Source organism: Ruditapes philippinarum, unplaced genomic scaffold (assembly GCF_026571515.1).
Source record: "Ruditapes philippinarum isolate M1 unplaced genomic scaffold, ASM2657151v2 ctg853_1_1_1_1, whole genome shotgun sequence".
Lineage (NCBI taxonomy): Eukaryota > Metazoa > Mollusca > Bivalvia > Venerida > Veneridae > Ruditapes > Ruditapes philippinarum.
In genome coordinates this window covers 273,381-287,839 of record NW_026863406.1, presented here as the reverse complement: position 1 = coordinate 287,839, position 14,459 = coordinate 273,381, and the positions used below count along the sequence as shown (strand labels likewise).

General features: G+C 31.9%; 1 protein-coding gene across 4 annotated transcripts in view; it reads left to right on the top strand.

Annotated features, from left to right (window-relative positions):
- The window catches only part of LOC132722043 (EGF domain-specific O-linked N-acetylglucosamine transferase-like), a 34,998-nt gene that overhangs the window by 17,445 nt on the left and 3,094 nt on the right, over positions 1 to 14,459 (top strand). For 3 of the 4 annotated variants that reach the window (XM_060706442.1, XM_060706444.1, XM_060706445.1), the window contains exons 7-14: positions 1,620 to 1,726; positions 2,194 to 2,297; positions 3,912 to 4,004; positions 5,139 to 5,210; positions 5,977 to 6,063; positions 9,783 to 9,851; positions 13,100 to 13,161; positions 13,740 to 13,767. In XM_060706442.1, coding sequence (XP_060562425.1) covers positions 1,620 to 1,726; positions 2,194 to 2,297; positions 3,912 to 4,004; positions 5,139 to 5,210; positions 5,977 to 6,063; positions 9,783 to 9,851; positions 13,100 to 13,161; positions 13,740 to 13,767 — 622 coding nt within the window. The remainder of the gene's footprint in view (positions 1 to 1,619; positions 1,727 to 2,193; positions 2,298 to 3,911; positions 4,005 to 5,138; positions 5,211 to 5,976; positions 6,064 to 9,782; positions 9,852 to 13,099; positions 13,162 to 13,739; positions 13,768 to 14,459) is intronic. The other variant, XM_060706443.1, reaches the window with a different exon arrangement.

Genomic DNA, 14,459 nt, shown 5'->3' with positions numbered 1-14,459 from the left:
TAATATAAACCAGATTCTGGTTGTGATTTTAGAACCTGATGAGTGCTTTTGATTTTTTATGCCACCACAGCATCTGCGATGCGGTGGCATACAGCGATTCACCTGTGTGTTTGTCTATAGATTATATAGTGAACTTAAAAAATCTTCGTGTGAAAAACCACTAGTCCAATTTCAACCAAACTTGGCAGGATTTATCCTTGGGTGAAGGGCTTCCAAAGTTGTTCAAAGAATTTCATTTCATGCAGAAATCTGGTTGCCATGGCAACCAAAAGGAATTATAAGAATAAATTAAAAAAATCTTCTTGTAAAGACCTAAAAAGCCTAGAGCTTAGATATTTTGCATAAGTCATATTCTGGTAGACCTCTACCAAGATTGTTTAAATTATAGCCCTGGGGTCAAAATCGGCCCGCCCCGGGGGTCATTGATTTTCACTATATGTACATATAGTAAAAACTTAAAGTAACCTTCTTGTAAAGACCCAAAAGGCCTAGAGCTTAGATATTTTGCATAAGGCATTGTCTGGTAGACCCTTACCAAGATTGTTCAAATTATAGCCCTGGGGTCAAAATCGGCCCCACCCTGGGGGTCATTGATTTTTACTATTATGTACATATAGTAAAAACTTAAAATACCTTCTAGTAAAGACCCAAAAGGCCTAGAGCTTAGATATTTTTGCATAAGGCATTGTCTGGTAGACCCAGATTGTTCAAATAATAGCCCTGGGGTCAAAATCGGCCCCGCCTCGGGGGTCATTGGTTTTCCTTATATGTATATAGTAAAAACTTTAAAAAAATTTCTTCTAGCAATTGACAAATGCTAGAGGTTAGATATTTTGCATGAAACATTGTGTAGTGAACCTCTAGCACGATTGTTAAAATTATAGACCTGGGGTAAAAATTGCCCCGCCCCGGGGGTCATTGAATTTCAATATATACATATAGTAAAAAAATCAAAAAATCTTATTGTCTGAAGGTACAAGGCTTAGTGTTGTATTAATGCTGTGGCATAGCATTTTTCTCAAATGCAATCTTGTTTTGAAATAGTTATAACTTTTCTTTTGAAAAAATAATTTAACAACTTAATATTTGAACAAATTGCTTCACAGGGCTTGGAACATTTTAGCTTTGTTTTTGTAGAATTTTATTTATGAACTCCATGCCAGAATCATAATTCCTGTCTCCCTTTTTTTAAAATCAATCTAAAATGTAGATTTATTGGCTTACAGTTACTGAACCTTTATTGTTTGAAACATTTTTTGCCATGTTACAGAGGTGAATTTAATTGAAGTCTTAATTTCTAAGGAGGAAACCAGGATTAAGTTTGGAAATACTCATGTTCAGGAATGGGGATCCTGTTTGCTTCTTTCCAGGCATATAGCTATTGAGATCTAGGCATAGAGAAATAAAGAGTGTGTATTCAATGCTTAATGAGGGTACATCCGCCCTTTCAGGCACTGAGAGTATGAATCACTTGAGAGAAATAAGGACAATATTGTGTGTCTGTATGTAACAAAATAGTAATGTGTAATGCATTAATGATCCGTAATCTTGTTTAGCTCTACATGTATGATTTTTGTGTCATAAGAATGTGGTCACACCTTAATGTTTTCATTCTCCAGGTTTGCAGAAGTTGAACATTATTCATCTCTTCCATTTAAACCAATAAACAACGAAAACTGTGATATAATTATAGATAAACCAGTGATGTTTACGAAGCTGGATGCAGGTAATCATGCTATTTTGTATAACATGGATAAATTGTATGTTGTTGAGAAAAGATCTTGTAGGTTTGAGCCGCGCCGGCTTCTTCAGTTTCTTTCTTTGTGAGACAGCTGTCCAGCTACCGTAGCTTACAGAAGGTCGTTGGTTCTACTCGGGTGACTGTTTATGCCTATAATAATCCACAAAGGTGCACCTGAGGTCTTCCTTCACCAGTAAAACTGGAAAGTTGTCATTTGACTTTGTTGATCCCCCCCTCCCCCACATACACAAATAAAGGTCTTGAGGATAAGTAACCTGAGGTTAATGCAATCATTATAAGGGATTCAAATTTGTTCTAGTTTTTGTAATTGAAAGATAACTGGTTCAATTAACCTCAATTGTTTTACATCATAAATTAAGTAAAAGGCATTCTACAAAAGTAAACTTAAGAGTGTGTAATTTTCTGATTATTGGAATTTGTTTAATTTACAGGTGTGAATATGTTTCACCACTATTGTGATTTTATTAATTACTACACTAGTCAACATGTCAACAATTCATTTAGTACAGATATATACGTGATTAACTGGGATACAGTAAGTGATGTGATAATTTACCTCATCTACATTTAGAATTGTTGTAGTGTTATGTTCTTCTAGAATTGTTCCAGTTTTATGTTCTTCTTCTAGCATTGTTCTAGTTTTATGTTCTTTTAGAATTTGTCCTAGTTTTATGTTCAAGAATTGTTCCAGTTTTCTGTTCTAGAATTGTTCCAGTTATGTTCTTCATCTAGAATTATTCTAGTTGTATGTTCTTTTAGCATTGTTCCAGTTTTATGTTCTAGAATTGTTCCAGTTTAATGTACTTCATTATGGAATTTTTCTTATTTTATGTTCTTCTAGAATTGTTCTAGTTCATTAGCTTGACTATTTGAAGAATAGTGAAAGCTATTGGACTCACCCAAACTGCGGATTATCACTTTTGCATGCAAGTTAGTATCTCAAAAAAAAAAAACTGAAGGGAATGGGTTGACACTGCACACACTTATTTAGGAGCATGATGGTTCACTGTCTCAGGCCTATAAGTCTTACGTGGATTTTGACAAAAAAATGCCCATTTTGAACTTAGAAAATTCTACATTACCCTGGCTCTTCTTTTTCTTTCAGGCACTAACATTACCCTGGCTCTTCTTTTTCTTTCAGGCACTTAATATAGTCGAGGATACTATTCTACTGACAGCTCGTGTATTCTTCTGGAATTGATCTAGTATTATGTTTCTCTTCTAGAATTGTTCCAGTTTTGTGTCCTTCTAAAATTGTTGTAGTTTATTGTTTTCTAGAATAATTTCAGTTTTATGCTCTTTCAGAAGTGTAGTTTTATGTTCATGTAGAATCGTTCGAGTTTAATGTTCTTCATCAGGAATTGTTCCAATTTATTGACACAGAATTGTTGCAGTTATATGCTCTTTTCTTCAATTGTTCAAGTTGTTCTAGAATTGTTCCAATTTTTTGTTCTTCTATAACTTTTCTAGTATTGAGTTTTTCTAGAATTGTTTCAGTTTGATGTTATTATTCTAGAATGGTTCCAGTTTTATGTTTTTATTCTAGAATGGTTCCAGTTTTATGTTATTATTCTAGAATGGTTCCAGTTTTATGCTATTATTCTAGAATTGTTCCAGTTTTATAGTCTCCCAGAATTGTTCTAGATTATGTGTTGATAATATATTATCATGCAGTTAATTTGTATCATTTTTAGCACTTTGCTTTTGTACTTTATTTTGTACTTTGCTAGACTTTAAGCTAATAGTATTATGAAATCAGTTGTCATGTTTGAAATGGTAATTGTCCTTGAACATTTATGAAGTATTCTGAGATACTTACATATAAATGTTTTAATCTTAACCTAACAATGAGATAGGTAATACAAATTGCAAAATTTAATGAAATAATTAGAGCTGATGGTTGATTTAGTATGACATAAAAGTTTAAAGTATCACATAGATGTATGATAAGTTACAAATTATAAATGTTTTAACTTCTAACCTATGATTCTTCAACTTAAACAAATGTTTTGTGGCAGTTATTGTTAAATATGAGCAGAGAATTTTGTGTAAGATATAAAAAGTTACACAGTCAATTTGACATAACTGCAAAATGTTTTTGTACCTAACTTTCCAAATTTACATTCTAGATGTTTTTATATGGTTTCAGAGTCAGCGAAATTATTTTGATTTATTTAAAGAGACCTTTGAAGCTTTTACACAGCATAAGATGAAGTATATACGTGACTTTGATGATAAACGTGTAAGTATAAACTTAAATATCATAAATAATAATTGTGTAAATTTGAACTTAAATATCATAAAATGATAAACGTGTAAGAATAAACTTAAATATTGTAGGATGATAAACATGTAAGTATGAACTTAAATATCATAAAATGATAAACGTGTAAGTTTGAACTTAAATATTGTAGAATGATAAACATGCACATATGAACTTAAATAGATATTTTTTTATTTTTTTTTTTAATGTAATCCTTTCTTACTATGCACATACTTATTTCTTAATGTGATAATGACTTTTTATTTACAATACCTTACATCTTAAATTGTGATGATTTTAAATGATATCCTTCATTAATGTGATTTATCTTATAATTTGTGATATTTTTTTTTTCTTTTATGAAATACCTCTCTATGTCATGCCACCAAATGCTAAGGACCACAATGGAAATAAGAGCTTGCTCTTTTTTGTGTTATCCTTGGTTTTGGGAACATGTTATGGTTTACATAATATAGTATTTATTCATTTATTTATTTATTTATTTGTAATTGTTTTAATCTATATTGTGTTTGTTTATCATGTAACATGTTTACCTTTATGCCGAAATAAATCTATCTATCTATAAATATTATAGATGATAAACGTGTAACTTTAAACTTAAATATCACAGAATGATGAATATGCAAGAACAAACTTTAATATTGTAGATTGATAAACATGAAAGTTTAAACTTAAATATCGTAGATGATAAATATGTAAGTTTGAACTTACATATCATAGAATGATACATATGCAAGAACAATCTTTAATAATGTAGACTGATAAACATGACATTTTAACTAAAATATCGTAAAATGATAAATGTGTAAGTTTGAAATTAAATATCTTATAATGGTAAATACTGTAAAATGATTAACATGTAACTATTAATTTAAATTTCATAGATATCTGTATAAGTTTGAAATGAACATGTAAGTGTGAACTGAAGTATTGTAGAATGATAAACATGTATGTTTGAACTTACATAAAACTAAATATAACTTACATATAACTCAGTGTCCTTTTTCTTTGTCAAGGGTTGGGCTATTTGAGAATATAGGGTACTCTAAATAAGGAAATTTGTATGTAAACATTGGTTATCCTATTTTGTAGGTGTGTATAAAAGAAGCAATGTTTCCACTATTACCTAGGATGAGATGGGGAATGTTTTATAACATGCCACTAGTGAGTATCAGACACGATTTATTCTCGTATCTTCTTTAACCTACCTGATGCCATGCCAGATGAACATGACTTCAATGTTGTTATATTTTTCTGATCATTCAGGATCACTTTTTCATTATCCCTCATGTACAGACTCAATCAAACTGAGTCTGCAATTTTCATGTAATTTTGCTGTTTTTTAATGCTTTCGAGGGAGCACTTTTTCCTGATATTGGAATCATGATTTTAATTCTAGGCATGTTTTTCCTTGTAAATTTTGTAGACATATTGTAAAGGTCTCCTTATAAGTCACTGCTAATAGACAGACAAGCCATAAGATAATAATAACTTCTGAAGATAAGTTATTAAAAGCTGTTCCTTTATGTTTGTTGATACTTTTAGTTATTTCTTTTCAAACTACAAATACAGTAGATCTATTCAAGAAAAAGAATCAAACATTGGCTGCAAGTACCAGTTCTCAGGTAACTGTTTAGCAGAAAGTTTGCTGAATCTTGTTGTTGCCTAAAACAGATTCCTTCAGGATGGACTTCCCATCAGTACTGGCAGCCATTGTGATATTCTTATATTAGACATGATAGTTATAATAAATTGCCATTATCATTATATTTATGCTTAATTCTTTATTTCACAAATCATGTTTTGATATTTTTTCACAGAATTTATGCATTTTTATACTACAGTTTGCAATATTTTTCTCCTATTTTAAATAAAATGCACAATAATATTAAGTATTATGCTGAAGTTTCAATTTTACAATTTTACATAGATACCTGGTTGCCATGGCAGCAGCTTGTTTCAAGCATTTTCAGCTCATCTTGTCCACAGATTACATATACCTCAGGAAGGTCCTCTTGTAAGTTTTGATAATTAAACAATTTGTGATTTTCTTATATTAATTATTTTTATAACATACATAATTGTTTACTACTTATTATAAACCTCTTACTTCTGTATATAATTTATGTATTATAAAACACTAACCATGGTTAATATAGGACAGAAAATGATATTTTTGCCTTTAATTGTGGTACAATGGTTCTTTTACATTGATATCTAATGCTAATTTTAACCATTAGCAAGCTGTTGGCACCTGAATTTATCTATGTGACCAGTGCCAACCAGTGCCGACCACTATCAGCCAGTACATCTGTGCCGTCTGATCACGGTCAGCACTGTTCTTTTTAGCTCACCTGTCACAAAGTGACAGGGTGAGCTTTTGTGATCGCTTTTCGTCCGGCGTCCGTCGTCCGTAAACTTTTACTTGACATCTCCTCATAAACCACTAGGCCAATTTCATCCAAACTTCACAGGAATGTTCCTTTGGTGGTCACCTTTAAAAATTGTTCAAAGAATTTAATTCCATGCAGAACTCTGGTTGCCATGGCAACCGAAAGAAAAAACTTTAAATATCTTCTTTTAAAAAACCCTAAGAGCTAGAGCTTAGATATTTGGCATGAAACATCTTCTAGTGAGTGTCTACCAAGTTTGTTCAAATAAAAGCCCTGGGGTCAAAATTGGCCCCGCCCCAGGGGGTCATTGATTTTCCCTATATGCATATAGTAAAAACTTAAAAAATCTTCTTTTAAAGAACCCAAAGAGCTAGAGCTAAGATATTTAGCATGAAACATGTTCTAATGAGTGTCTACCAAGTTTGTTCAAATAAAAGCCCTGGGGTCAAAATTGGCCCCGCCCCAGGGGGTCATTGATTTTCCCTATATGCATATAGTAAAAACCTAAAAAATCTTCTTTTAAAGAACTCAAAGAGCTAGAGCTAAGATATTTAGCATGAAACATGTTGTAATGGGTGTCTACCAAGTTTGTTCAAATAAAAGCCCTGGGGTCAAAATTGGCCCCGCCCCGGGGGTCATTGATTTTCCTTATATGTGTATAGCAAAAACTTAAAAAATCTTCTTTGAAAAAACCCAAATAGCTAGTGTTTAGATATTAAGCATGAAACATCTTCTAGTGAGTGTCTACAAAGTTTGTTCAAATAAAAGATCTGGGGTCAAAATTGGCCCAGCCCCGGGGGTCATTGATTTTCCTTATATGTGTATAGCAAAAACTTAAAAAATCTTCTTTGAAAAAACCCAAATAGTTAGTGTTTAGATATTAAGCATGAAACATCTTCTAGTAAGTGTCTACAAAGTTTGTTCAAATAAAAGCCCTGGGGTCAAACTGGCCCCGCCCCAGGGGTGTCATTGTTTTTCCTTATATGTGTATAGCAAAAACTTAAAATCTTCTTTTAAAAAGCCCAATGAGCTAGAGCTTAGATGTTTAGCATGAAACATCTTCTTATGGGTGTCTACCAAGTTTGTTCAAATAAAAGCCCTGGGGTCAAAATTGGCCCCACCCCGGGGGTCATTGATTTTCCTTATATGTGTATAGCAAAAACTTAAAATCTTCTTTGAAAAAATCCAAATAGCTAGAGTTTAGATATTAAGCATGAAACATCTTCTAGTAAGTGTCTACAAAGTTTGTTCAAATAAAAGACGTGGGGTCAAAACTGGCCCCGCCCCAGGGGTGTCATTGTTTTTAACTATATGTGTATAGTAAAAACTTTAAAGAAAATCTTCTTTTAAAAAGCCCAATGAGCTAGAGCTTAGATGTTTAGCATGAAACATCTTCTTATGGGTGTGTGTGTGGGGGGGGGGGGGCTATATACAGGTGAGCGACTTCAGGGCCATCATGGCCCTCTTGTTTTAAATTTCCTTGAAATGATGACTGGTTTGTCTTGATTGACAGCTGAACAAGTCCATCTATTATGAGTTAAACTGCTAGAACCAGTGCAGAAACCATCCAGTCTGCATTGACTAGGCTCTATACAATTGTATTTTAATGGAATCCTTTTTTTCAAATGGACTGTCAGGGAAATTCCATGTAAAAAATTCAGAAGGTTATGGGTTAACAAACTTGTTCTTATTACTAGGGATGGCAATGAGTAACCGGTTAACCGAGTACTCGATCGAATGTCCGAATATTGGTTAACAAAATTGATATTCGATTACTTTAATTTCTACTTTTTTGCGATTTAGAAAGATTGGTGTATCCAATTAGTTCAGAAATTAGGAGAAGTACTTGTATCTGTATAAATACTTGTTAAATGCAATCAAAACATCCTTGCAGAGGTGTGAAAATTATATCGTAATTTTAACGAGGCGATCAGCAGTTTGACACGCGCATGGGATTGAACACAGTCTTGTGTCATTTATGTCATTCGGCCACTTATGATATTTAATCACCTTTAATTAATTATGAGACAGTTTGTAGCCGAAACTTTTTTATTATAAAAACGTAAATATTCTACATAGTAAATCCTCATGTTGTAGTAGCTTTCTGAGGCTTTGTATTTTGCCAACATTGCGAGTAGAAACAATACATAGCTTCAGAAAGCTACTACAACATATTTTCCTTTTATTATATACCTTTTCGTTTGAATTATAAATGATTTTCATTATTCTACACTTCTATAAGAAATTTCAGAAAATGAAATGTAGCTGTCAAGAAATAAATTTATGACCGACGGATGAATACGTAATTTTTGCAAAACCGGCCACGCCTTTTATAATTTTGGTTCCCGTTTCCAAATGCTACATTTATACACAGCTAAGATCGGAATAAACGTCAAAAATAGTCCGGCACTTCCATATATGGTTCTGTATTTTTCTCTTACATAATACTGAATTTTCTATGTATTGAAGCGTATTTGAGCGTAAAGATTATCCTGTATTTTAGGGAGAAAATTTATAGGTATATAATAAATGCTGTCACTAACATTTCTTATGTTTATATTTATTATATGTATTTCTTGCAGTCCTATTTATAGTAACAAATTCTATGAATTAAAATAGAAAACGAAAGTAGCATGCAGACGGTGTTGATATTGTGTGAAAAAAACTTTAAAGATCATTGAAAATCATCCGAGTAACCAAGTACTCGATCGGAAAATTGATCGAGTACTCAAGTATTGATTTTGGTATTCGTTGCCATCCCTACTTATAACTATTACATGAATGTATATTTAACCTTGTAAATTATCATCTAATGTACATCATTATAAGGCCAATAATATAGGCCTGTTTTCAGTATACATTCTGTAGATAAATTTGAATACAACATGTACTGTAAAATCAGATATTTTGGCAATGTCAAAATGCTGCAAAATCAACATTTCTGACTAATTGGCGAGATTAAATATTCTCAAATTTCTGCTTTCAGTTCTATTAAATTCATATGATACAAATCATCTTACTACCTACCTATCCTCTTCGCTTGTAGCGAAGCATAAGATCAAATAAATGTGCTTAGCTAACATTTATTTTCTGGAGGAAAAAACATCAATATGTGCAATTTTAGAAATTTAATCTTGTGTGAAAATTTCTGATTTTATAGTAGGTAGCCATAATCAGTTTATGAAACTGAGGCAGATTTTTTTCCTTCATTGAGCCTGTTTGTGTATGCTTTTCTTTGTTTCAACTACATGTAAAGTCAGCTTAAACATTACCTGTAAAGTTATAAGTCTGTATTAACTTCTGTCTGTTTTGTTCATGTATATATGTTATATAATTGTTTCAGGAAAACAAAATCAGGATAACTATTCTATCAAGGAACACAAAATATAGAAATATTTTAAACCAAGATAAGGTAACTGTGTTGAGCTTACTAGAATGAAATATTCTTATAGTTTTTAGGTGATTAAGTTGAAATTTTTACATGTAACAAATCAAACCTTGACATGATCATAGCCTTATAGGATAGAGAAATTCTTTACCAAATATAGTATTCTTAACAACAAGGAATTATGTTTTGTAATATGTAAGAGAAATAATATTAATATATTATGTACCGGTAATACAAGGCCGTCGTCGATGGTCCGGCCGGTCCGGCCCTGGCCGGACCAATATTTTGGCCAAAAATGAGTTTAAAAAAAACAAAACAAAAAACACGCATCGCTGATTAGCAATTAGACACTTTACTGGCCCCTTATGCAATGCGCGGTAACATACAAACATGACGCGAAGAAACAACTGGACACTGTTAATTGACCAGGTATATATATGTAAGGGTCCTACGAAGTCAAGACGTGGCTTCGGACAGTTCACCGTATATAATAGGAGTAATCCTAAATACACACATATATATGTTTACAATTCTTTAAATTAATTACATCTGTTCACATACAAGTATCTTAATATGAATAGTTTAAGATAGTTAAAATACCATGATGTGTGACACAATTCTATCGAACCAAATCAACCAAAACGAACATTTGGTGAGTACATTTTTTCGTCAATGTTATATATATTATGATATAAAAAAAAAACAACAAAAAACAGTGCATGAGATTTGCAATATGCATTATGAATATCTTTAACTAGTATGCCTGAATTCTCCGAGAACTTGATCTAACATTTCATTGATTGTACACGGCAACCGTCAAAAGTCATATTTTTATCACAGTCATATTGATCAGTGCCGTTTTGCGACTCCGTGAAAATGGTATTGCACGGCCGTGCATATATTTTGACGTCATTTGCGTTATACACACTGAATGTTATCGTTTTTCTAAGGTCAATGAAAAATGGTTCTTTTTTCACTTTAAAAGGTCTTTAATTTTGGTATGTAATAAACAGAATATTAAATTCGTGTAAGTTCATACTGAGTGTATTGAACTCTTTGAATAAAATATATACTCGCCAGAGGCTAGTGTAATATATTTTCATTCAGCTCTTGGAAATAAATTCAGTAGTAAACTCATTCAATTTACTCTATTACATAATTACAGTGCAGGACGTGTTCCGGCCTAAGTACTTTGAAGCACTTGATCTTGCAATGGCCAATGTAAAAAGCTTCAGCTGCTACGTTCACATTTTGACAAAAACAGGAAATAGTACTGTTACTCTACCTGACGCTTTGAAATTTGTTTCAGTACAGTCGGTGCTAGAACGAGCACTGTTCTCTGAAGTCGTTGTGTTGTTAAAGATTTTGTTAGTAATGCCTGCTACTAATGTTACCAGTGGTAGAACATTCTAGGAGCTCAGAAGAATAAAGACATACATGAGATCGACAATGTCTCAAGTACGTTTGAACAATCTAATGGTGTTACATATAAGTACAGGACAGATTCACTCAACTGGCGTGTAATTGCCGATGAGTTCATTACCACCAGAGAACGACGGCGATGTGTGTTTGGAAAATTTACATAGAATGAGACTCTGATTTTTGCAAGATTATTGTGAGCAAAATACAAGATACTGCTAAACAAATAGTGGTTATTGTTGACTCGTAATGTACTATTCTTCCATCATGGCATCGATTGCTATTTAAGCTTATACCATTGTGTGATTTATGTTAAACAATAATCCACGTACTGTTATATTTCTTGTATTTGTTTATTTATAATTATCAGATAAAAATGCATCTAAAGAATTATAACACCATTAGTTATTGTTTATTTTTCATTTGCCAACTATCAATTACATGTATTCATCTTTTAAGTACACCTGCCCTTCCGTTATGCAAACCTTACACCCTTAAAACATATGACGCACTAAAATCTGTAAAAAATCGTTAACATATTACTATAACTTGTACTAGCGACAGGCTGTAAACTGTGCCAAATATACGGGAAAACACCCCTGAGAGCATCCTAGAATAAAAAATTTTCCGGGGGAGCATGCCCCCGTACCCCCTTAGATTCTGGCTAAAACATACCAAATTGGCCGCACCAATCACAAAATCGTGACGACGGGCCTGTAATAAATATTGAAATTGTCCATTTTAATGACACAAAAGATGAAAATTTTAAGACACATAAGAGGATATAGATTTTCCCTGATCCATCAGTCAATCTGTCTTGCTGTGTAGACTGACAAAACAGTAGAATATAGGGGCATTTCTAGTTTCTGCAAGATATAGGTGTTTTACACAATATAATTTTCTGTTTTACTAGTTGCAGTTTTGCTTTGTTCATAATGTTCTACCTTTTTAACCTGATATAAGTTTGGGACCTTCTAGGGGTCATAAGCTTGTTTTGTAGATGGTTGATATTGTGGAGAGGACATCAGTGGTCAAATGATAACACTCTTTTAGCCATGTGGATACTTTGCCATTGTGTTGTATTTTTATATGAAATTTATTTGGTCATCTATTATTTTAAGGGTACAATCAATTATCCAGGTTTCATGAGTTTAAACATTTTATGATTAATGATAAGGGGAGAAATTTTATACTAGTAGCCCACAAGTTATATTCATTTCATTTCAGTTTATTAACTTTTGTTGAATTCTTGCAACAAAAATGACTTGAGTGGTGGCATGACCAAGTGGTTAATGTATTGAACTAGTAATCTAAGGATTTCTGTCAGCATGGGTTCAAACCCCGTTAGGAGCAAGCCGTTGTTTCTATGAGCAAGAAACTTTACACTCATTGCTTACTACTGGTTGGTTCCAGGAACAGTTTTGAGAGTGTTTCAATAAGTTTATAGCTCCCAACACAATGGAACTAAAATAAATTTGTGACTTACATGTACCATACTTCCAATTTAGAGCCAGGTCAGCCTGCACATCCATTTACAATCTTTTACTATCAAACACTAAGAATAGGCAAGTGTGCTGTCCTACCAACAGCTCTTATGATTATTGGAATCCCAAAAACTTATAAAGGACATTTTTTTTAGTACAAAGAAAAACTGAAAAAAAATCAGTGACTTTAATCAACGTAAGGTTAAATTTAAATGAAAATATGAATAAATTTTTAAAATTTGATAATATTGGCAGATATTGATTTTTCTTTGCCATTATTTAACTGGTTGTATTATATATGTTATATATTTTCTGTATATTAAAGATGTAGAAGATGTATTTCATGATGCTTGTATATTTTTTTTAAAGCTTTTGGCAGCCTTGAAAACTGTTGGTGAATATGAGGCAAGACTGGTAGTTTATAGTCCCAAGTAAGTTATTAAACATTTTATTGTTTCTAGTGTGACAAGTCTATAATTACTAATATTAACATATTAAATGGACACATGCTATTGTTAACATATAAAAAAAAAATTAATAGTCAACAAAATATTAATTTTCTTTATCACATAAATGCCATTTAATGAAAATTATATTAAACTACTGTGATAACACTTTGATGTGACGTCATTTGCGCTATATACAAACATAGCGTTACAGCTTACTAAACTAAGCGTTACACTATAGGCGCAACAATTCACTCTTTTTAACTGTATAACGTTCTTACTTTAGATATGTGATTAATAGAATATTATATTTGTGAAGCTTCAATAATATATTTATTGAACTCGTTGAATAAAACAATATTATGCTCACCAGAGGCTTGCATAATATGATTTTAATAATTTATTGAACTTGTTCAGTAAATTAGGTATTAAGTATACACTGATTCATTGTCCTTTATTTATGTAGATATGCTAGTTTGTAGGTTCATCTGATACATATTAACAAACTTATATTCTAACAAACAAATTACATATTTAAGACATAACATTTATATATATTTCAGGGAAATGCCATTTTTGGAGCAAGTTAAGGTAACATATGAATAATTTGATACATGTACTCTATGTTTCAGTTTGTTTTTCTTAACCAATCAGTTATAAGTTTATATAATATATAACCTGATTCCCTGACTTAAAAAATATGATACATGTAATGTGTAACATACATAATTGCTGTGTCTATTTATAAAATATGATAATTGAACTGAACCAGGGCTTACGTTAATGGAAGTTTTGGAGTAATTTACTCCTTGACTTTGGCTTGCTACTTCAAAAATTTAATACTTTCCTTCCTTACCTATATAATGTGACTGCCAATGTTAAAGATTTTGCAGTCTCTGACTTCCAAATTTCAAAACTTAATGGAGACCATGCTGAACCATATGGCATTAATGTAAAGTCTAAATTGTACTTTAACAATGTACTCCTCATTCTCTGAAAAACTGCCTTACCATTTTGTATATTTAAATAAGGAAAAAAAAGCCATAACATGTTTAAATGGAAACTGATTTGCGTTTGCAACCATTATATAAAGTTAGGAAACCCTGAGTATCAATGCAGTATGACCAGGCTCTATACTCAATTTTTTGTATTTTGAAACTAAAAGTCTTAAAAGTTCTGAATTTTAAGAAGGGCAAATCAAATACACAAATTTGGCAGATTATTAAGGCTCAACTTGTCAACACAATACAACTTAAATAAATAAATATGATGTTAACAATTTA